This window comes from Apaloderma vittatum, unplaced genomic scaffold (assembly GCF_000703405.1).
Source record: "Apaloderma vittatum isolate BGI_N311 unplaced genomic scaffold, ASM70340v1 scaffold16124, whole genome shotgun sequence".
Classification (NCBI taxonomy): domain Eukaryota; kingdom Metazoa; phylum Chordata; class Aves; order Trogoniformes; family Trogonidae; genus Apaloderma; species Apaloderma vittatum.
This window is the reverse complement of record NW_009712249.1, coordinates 13833-21589: the sequence shown is the minus strand read 5'-3', so window position 1 is coordinate 21589 and position 7757 is coordinate 13833. Positions and strand designations below refer to the sequence as shown.

The window sequence follows — 7757 nt, the reverse complement described above, 5'->3', positions numbered from 1 at the left end:
CGGGGGGTGAGAAGCGGCTGAGGAGGCGACAGTGAAACGTCCAAACTAATAGTTCTGTGCCTTGAAACCCCCCGTCTCATCCTTCACAGCCTCTCATGCATCAGTTTAGCTCCCTGATCAAGACACTCCTTGGCCAAGAGTCCCTCCCCAGCTTTCCTGCAGCCCCTTCAGGCACTGCAACATCATTTATAAGGTTTCCCCGGAGCCTCCTCCGGGCTGAACAGCCCCAGCTCTCTCAGCCTGTCCTCACAGGGAGCTGATCCCTGAGCATCTTTGTGGCCTCCTCTGCACCCTCTCCACATCCTTCACATGTGATGGGGGTCCACTGGCCTTTCTGCTTCTTTTCCCGCTTCAGTCCCCTCTCCCCTGTACCAGGGCAGCCTTCCTGCCCAGCCTCGAGAGTCTGTCGCCGCTGAGTGTCCCCAGCAGACACCTTCATCCCACACAGAGCAAGACACTTCCAGGGCAGAAAAAAAGAGATTTTTCTTTTTCCCCTGCCATTCTTTTTTTCATTAATGCTCCATCACTCTAATGGGATATCATTCAGGAGGACCAGAGGGCGTCAGCTTGACATCCCACGATCTTCAGCAGACATGGTCATGCAGAGAGGGGAAAATGCCACCTCAGAGCTGGCAGCTTTAGAGCAGGAGGGAGGATGGACAAGCCCGTGGCCGAATCCGAACTAACCGGCAGAAGCAGTGAGGGGAAGAGGGTGGGAAGAGAGGTGGAAAGTTGCCTGCTGCACCAGGGCTTCTTCACGCCATGGAGTCATGCCTTTCACACTGCGTCATGGACAGGGCTGGTTGAGACCCAGTAAGGTCAACCCTCCCTGGCTGCACAGAGCAACTCGTAAACGCAGCCCCCCTCCACGTGCCCAGCCTTCTCCTCCACCAACCTCAGCCCCACAACTGCTGAAGAGATATTGAACCCAGCAGCGAGGATGTGCCGGGAGAGCCATTGAGAGTGGGAGAGGAGCAGGTCTGAGCACCCTGGCTCATCCCCTGGGGTGGATATCCATGGCAATGCCAAGGGAGCAACCGCCATGGCCAGGGAGCTCAAGAAGCTGAGGCCACGCTGCTACCAGCCTCACAGGAATCTTTGCGAAGCCCCAACTTTGATGTGGGAGGAGAAGCATGAATTGGTACAGGAAAATAACTGAGCCACTTGAGATAAGTTATTGCACTGTAGTAGGAAGGAACAGGAACTTGCTGTCTCACTAGACAAACTTTCTCTTATAATCTCTTTGGCTTCCTCATTTTTATTGTGTTTCTCAAGTTTGCTCCCAGTGTCTCAAACAACACGAGCTGAACAGCTTGCTTAGAGCTCAAAGAAAGTACACAGGGCACAAGATCTCTCTGTTCCTGCGCTGCACCCCCTTGACTTTTTTCAGTCATACCCAGGTCTTTTAGCATAGCTGGTTCTGAGCTTACTCGGAGTTTGATAACATCATTTGAGCTGCTGAAGTCTGTCAAAATCAGGATCCTCTTGGTTCGTGGCAGAAGGGAAAAGCCAGGATCAGCATAAAAAGGTGCAGCGTTTCCAAAACCTAACGACAGAGATGCCAAAAGGTGGATGAAGCCTGTTTGTGGTGCCTCCTGTGCGTGCTCACCCAGAGCCTGTGCACCTCAAGAGTTCAACTCCTAGGAGTAAGCACACAAGTCCTGTAAAGATCCTGAAGAAGGAGCGTGTGTAAAGGTGCAGATCTCAAGATCTTTGCAGAGGAAAGGCTCCATGGAAGTACAATTGCACAGAAACTGAGGCGTTTCTCAGGAAAAGGAAAGAAAAATCATCTGTAGCTTATTTAAATCAGCTCAGTGGGTTCACAATCTTTCTAGTTGTACACAGGCTCCTACACTCTGGTATAAAGAAATCGATTCTATAATTGCTTCTGCAAATCAAGAAACAAATGATTTGGGAAGCCAAAGTCAAGTTGTACAATTATGTATCCCTAAAAAGAGTGGAGAAAAAAAAAGAAAAAGTAGTATATTAGTTTTTGGTCCGCTCCCAAGATGGGTTTGAGGGTCAGCTGTGGTTGAGCTCTGCTCACCTTTCTTGTGATGATCTCAGGATTTCCGATCTCAAATAGATGAAGCCCTTTGCTGTTCATCAGCGACGTCAAAGCAGATTCAACCCCTGTGGAATCAGCAAACCCATCCAGTTATGAGTACAGCCGTCCTGGCTCGCCACTCATCACGTTAAAACGACCTCGTGTGCCCATTGCCAAAAGCTAATTGTGCCCCAATGCCCCATGACCTTCAGCCTGATGGAAAACTCACTTTCCCTTTGTCCCGGCCTTTGTCCCCATTCCCCAAGTGAACCCAGCAGAAATTCACATCATTAATGTGGTTCCCTCCCCACTGCCAGCTATCAGGGTTATTGATGTATTTTTTCAGTGCTTCGGTTTAGGAGATCTGACGTTATTTGCCCTACAGATGCTGCCACTTCCCCAAAGGGAAGACTCACTTGAAATCACTTCTGGGATCCCGACAGCCGAGATCATTGTCTGCAGGAAGTTTCTTACGGACAGGTCATCCTGAAAGCCAGAAAATTCACACCAAAAAGTTTTGTAGGCATCATTCAGCCACAAATGGCCTAGAGAGTCACTTTTGTAGGACTTACCCCACTTGGATCAGCGGTGCATTTAAAGACTTTAAACTCTATGCTGAAAGGGAAGGAAAAAGGAGGGGGAAAAAAGGTCACTAAGGGCTGCAGAGACCCTCGTTTTGTGCTACTCTCAGAGAGGGCTTAAAGGGGTGATGAAACCCAGGGGAAACCACGGCACCGACCTGGAGTCCAAAGGGTGGAAAACAAGTTTCTTTTCCACGTAGGCAGCTTGGATGGTGACAGTGATTTCCTGCACAGAGATGAACAGAAGGGTTGAGGTAGCTTGCCTTGCCTCGTAGCACAGAGATGCATTGGGACATTCTGGTTTCCTTCCTACGACCTAGAGCTCAACATCCTTCTGGCTTTACCTCTTAGGGAAGCTCAGCATTTGCCTTCTCCATCTGCGTGCAACAAACTCCCCCCTCCCCAATGCCCGCAGCCTGTGGGGCTCTAGACTGGCTCATCCGCAGAACCGATGCTTTTGCCATTTTGTGAACCAGATTGCGAATAAGGAAGGAAACAGTTGCGTTGGGTGTTGCTTCCCAATGACTGTCCACCTCAACGTGAGGCTGGATGTGGAGAGAAGAGCTCCAGGGCTCTCACAAGTAGTCTTACCGTGGTGTCTGCATTGATAACCAAATGAAAAACAAGAAAGCAATCTCTGAATTCTGGCCATTTAGACTAATTTTTCTTGCTTTCGCCTGTATGGAAGCGTTCGTTTAAAAGGAGCATTTTGTGATCTAGTTGCAGGTCACAACCAAAATGAATACTTTCCCGTGGTGCCTTCCTTCTCTCCTAAAATATCTCAACTAAAGGACTTTCACTGCATCCAATACAGGTACATGGGGGCTCCCCAGAGCTTTCTGGTCCTTCCTAGTGAGGGGCTGGCCTAAGAAGAGGTGTTGAGCCAGCTCAGTCACTATCCCAGCCTCACAGAATCATTAAGGCTGGAAAAGACCTCTAAGATCATCAGCTCAAAGGAAGAGATGGGAGTATTAAAAGGAACTGATAAGAACTTCACCTCCCATGGTTTAGCCACCTCCCACTTCCCTGGGCTCCGTGAGTGCCAGGAGTGGCCAAGACTTGGGACAGAGCTTTTCTCAAGGTCTTCCCAGTCAGGAAAAGCAAGAACTGACCTTCTCCATGTACAGAACCGTCAGGGGCTCTTCTCCAGCGGGAAAGATGCTGACCTCCACTGCTACCAAAGACTTCACGACCGTCCCTTCAGGCCGAAGAGAAATTTGGGGATGGGTGAGGCTCCACACCTTCGCCACGGAGTCGTTATAGGAGGTGCCTTGAAAAATCTGGTCAGGTAAGGAACGACAGGAGAGTCAGAGTTTTTTTCCATACCACGTCCCAATTTCATGTCACCGTGCCACAAAGCCACAACCCTTCCATAGTCCCCAAATCCCCCTCCAGTTCACACACGCCAAATAACTCAGCAGGGCTTCAGGGAAGCTGTGCCAACATGGATGGTGGGAAAAGTCCTCCTTGCTGAGCACAATGGTTTCTCCATCAGTCCCTGGTTTTCCCTGTTGGGCCCACCTGGGACTCAAGTTGCGGAGGGAAGGTGTTACAACGGAGCAGAACCTGTTTGAAAAGTTCCTCATTTGGCGTAAAATGCTCTGAACAAGCCCAAAAGTTACCATCTGCACTGCCTTCCGCTGCGCTTCCGTGTCCTCCGTTTCAAACAGCGCCTGCGGAAACCAACCAGAAATGGATTGTAGAACAAAAGACAAGGTATGGCCAGCCCTGATGGGCCGGGGTGCTGACATGTGGCTTGTGGCCAGTTCAGAGGCCTGGCTCAGTTCCTCCCAAGTTCATCCCTCTTCTACCTCAGTAGTCCCACAGAAAATCACGTCACTTGACAAGCTTTCCTCAGCTGGTGTTACTGCTCTAGGGGATAATGCTGCCCAGTAGCACATACTTGCTAAGAAGGTACCCGTTTCTGACCATGATCATGTGTAGTGACTGTCTACAGCTTTCTACCATCTACAGAAACTAGCTCTCACCAAAAAACCCACAGTATTTAGAGAATTTTTCTCTCTCTCTCCTCAAAATTAGGAAGAAGTTCTTTACTCTGAGGGTGCTGAAACCCTGGCACAGGGTGCCCAGAGAGGTGGAGAAGGCCCCATCCCTGGAGACATTCAAGGTCAGCCTTGATGGGGCTCTGAGCAACCTGACCGAGCTGAAGATGTCCCTGCTCACTGCAGGAGCTTGGACTAGATGACTTTTAAAAGTCCCTTCCAACCCAAGGCATTCTATGATTCTATGAAAATGTGATGCACAAGGTAAGGAGGGAAATCACCTGCAGCTTCTCCCCATCAATGGTCAACACCAGGCGCTTATCCAAGAACGCCACCGAAGCTAGAGAGTTGAGGGTGTGTTCGGACAGCCAGAAGTAGAGCATTCGGGACTCGGTCAGCAGCGACGGGGAGAAAACGGAGTCAGTGAGGACGTCAGAGTAGTTCTTGTAGAGGACGAGGCCCTTTGAAGGATAGCAAGCGTGTCGGACAGGACGAGCAGAACAAAACCAGCACCCGCAGCAGCCAAAGGACCAGCCCGACCCATCCCTCCAGCAAACATCACCCAAAACCTTCTGGTCTGCGAGCAGCCTGGGTTACTTTACCTTGTGATGTGATTCTACATAATTTGCTTTTATTAAAGGAACCGATGCGAGGGAGATATCGAGCTTGATATCCTCATCCTGGACAAAATTTGCTGCAGGAAGAAAATGCGGAAACCTCACACCAGAAATAACGGCCTTAAGCAGAAGTTTGCAACGGGCGCTTTTAGGAGCTGCTGCGGAAGGGGACTGGGAGTTAGAAAACGGGCAGAGGGATGGGAGTGGAGGGGGGAGCTGGCTCCTTTGGGTGCTAATGCTCATCCCGCTGCTACTCAATGACTCGGTTTCTCCACCGGGGAGTAGGGGTAATTACATTCAGTTTTACATTTTGCTCCTGATATTTGGGACTGGGAAGCGCAGGAAAATCTTCAGTGGGCACATACAGGTGCTGTAACAGCTCAGCCCCAATACTCCTGGTCTAGCTACCATTGGTCCTTCTGCAGCTGTCCTGCACCCCCGCCATTACATATTGAAGGAGAAACAACTTATGTGTCTTTCAACCAGTGCAATCACCCTTAAAAATCAATTTGATGCAGGAAATCCAAAGCGCAGCATCGTTAAGGTTTAGTTTGCTGTCGCCTGGGATCCCAAACGCGTTTTCAAAGGACTTTTTGGGTGGATATGGCTACTGCCCTGCCAGAGCTCAGGTATTAAAAGCTGCACGTAGAAGAGAAAGCAGAAAAGCAAGGATGTTTACCTGCTAGATCATGTACAAAATCTGCCACCATCTGGGCAAGAAAATTTACTTCATTGCACACCTACAAGGGGAAAGGAGAGAAAAAAAATGACGGGGGAAGGGGAGAATTTTGGGTTGCAAGGTGGGATGGTGAGACTTGGGTGCTGTTGGTTATCAGGGTCCGGCACCATCATCCATGCTTGCAGATCCTTTTTTTTTTTTTTTAATTTTTCACAAGCGCTAAAAGTGTCCTGCTGTTATCTGGTGAGCCAAGGAGCGCGTTGCGTACGAACCAACCTTACCTCCATCTGTGGGCGGTGGCCAACCTTACCTCCCTCCTGAGAACGAGCTTCAAAGGGAAGGAGATGAAATCCGTGAAGAGCTGCTTCAGCCAGCCTGGCCTGCGCGAGACAGGGAGCCCGGTCAAGGACCACCCTGCGATCCCTGCTGTGGGCGATGCTCAGGGATCAGCGGCCAGGCAAGTGGAGCTCAGTTTTGAAAGGAGTCAGACTCACTCTTTGTCTCCTTGGAGGTGAAGTGTGAGCTTGTGGAAAACCAGGTAGCAGTCTGAGCCGTCGGCAGCCACTCGGTCCCTCTGGCATGCTGTGCAGGATGGAAGAAAAATAAAAGAAACAGAAAACACAGCAATTTAATCTACCAGGCACCCTTTGCCATGCTTCATTTAGATGCCTGCCAGCTTCCTCAGCTCTTGATCATCAGGGACTCGGTTGTGCCCTAACATCAGCTAGGAAAACCTGGGCACTATGGGAAAGCCACAAACAAGAGCAGGGAGGGAATTAAATCCTATTGCATGAAGTTTGGAAGCTGCAATATGCCATCATTGGGAGCTTCGTGCTGCTCTCTCCCCTGAGAACTTACCAGGAAAATGTATCCTGAGGCAGGAAGATGTATTTTGAGGCAGGAAAACTTATTCTGTGCATGCATAATAACCCACATCACTCTCGTCCCTTACGGGAGGTGGAGGAGTGTAGTTTGCCTCTGGCCCTTTCTAGTCCAAGTCTATGGACCTTACTGAGGAAGGGGCTCGGTTTCCCAGAGCCTAACCAGGAGACAGCTGAAAAAGCAGACCTTAAGGATGCTCAGATCTCCTGCACCGAAGCCCTCATTCGGCTCACTCTTTGGAAACATCCCCCTGTATTTCCCCAGTCATCCTGAAGAAGAAAAGCCGGTCCTGAAGAGAGTGCAGAAGGCCAGGCAGGTTTTCACTTGCTCCCATTGCATGCAATTGTGTATAGCAGCTGCTTCTGCTTAATCTGTTAAAACTGGCTTTGAGGACCACGTTGTCTCCGAGCCTGTGCGCAGGGAGTGGCAGAGACCCACTTCCAGCCTCCAGCTGCCATCCAGTCCCCGTGGAGGTAAGCAGAGCCCCCCACCCGGTGTGTCCTGCTGCTCACAAAGGCCCCTGCAGCTACCCATCCCCGGCTGTTACTTACTCAGTTTAACGTTTATCTGGAGGTCGGTGGAAGACTTGATTTCAAAATCGACGGAATGAAAAAGCTGCAGACTGTAACGGCACAAGAGAGGACGTTTAGCGACCCCTGCTGGGATCAGCTTCTTCCTGACCACACACCAGCTGCCGGGCAGGTTTTACACCACCTCTCGCATCCTTAAATCCTCGCAAACCACTGCCTTACCAGCACTTGGGAGGACGGGAGCATTCAGTCCCCTTTTTTACCCCCTTAAAATTTATAGAGCAACATAGAGGAGAAGCCAACTGGTACGCCTTGGCTAACTTATCTCCTCACACAAGGCGTGTCGGTGAGGAGAAAAAGCAAGACCAGAAGAGCAGCCCCATCGCCTCGTGCCACAGGCCAGTCCCACCTGTGGGGC

At 50.3% G+C, this 7757-nt stretch overlaps 1 protein-coding gene across 1 annotated transcript in view; it reads right to left on the bottom strand.

Annotated features, from left to right (window-relative positions):
• Positions 1–1876: 1876 nt before the first annotated feature.
• CETP (cholesteryl ester transfer protein, plasma) overlaps positions 1877–7757 on the bottom strand; it is a 7902-nt gene continuing 2021 nt past the window's right edge. Inside the window, exons 4-16 of the mRNA XM_009867921.1 lie at positions 7361–7431; positions 6422–6509; positions 6238–6307; positions 5928–5988; positions 5234–5325; positions 4913–5092; positions 4251–4301; positions 3741–3908; positions 2787–2854; positions 2620–2662; positions 2464–2533; positions 2048–2133; positions 1877–1948 (exon numbers count right to left, since the gene is read on the bottom strand). Coding sequence (XP_009866223.1) covers positions 1877–1948; positions 2048–2133; positions 2464–2533; positions 2620–2662; positions 2787–2854; positions 3741–3908; positions 4251–4301; positions 4913–5092; positions 5234–5325; positions 5928–5988; positions 6238–6307; positions 6422–6509; positions 7361–7431 — 1120 coding nt within the window. The remainder of the gene's footprint in view (positions 1949–2047; positions 2134–2463; positions 2534–2619; positions 2663–2786; positions 2855–3740; positions 3909–4250; positions 4302–4912; positions 5093–5233; positions 5326–5927; positions 5989–6237; positions 6308–6421; positions 6510–7360; positions 7432–7757) is intronic.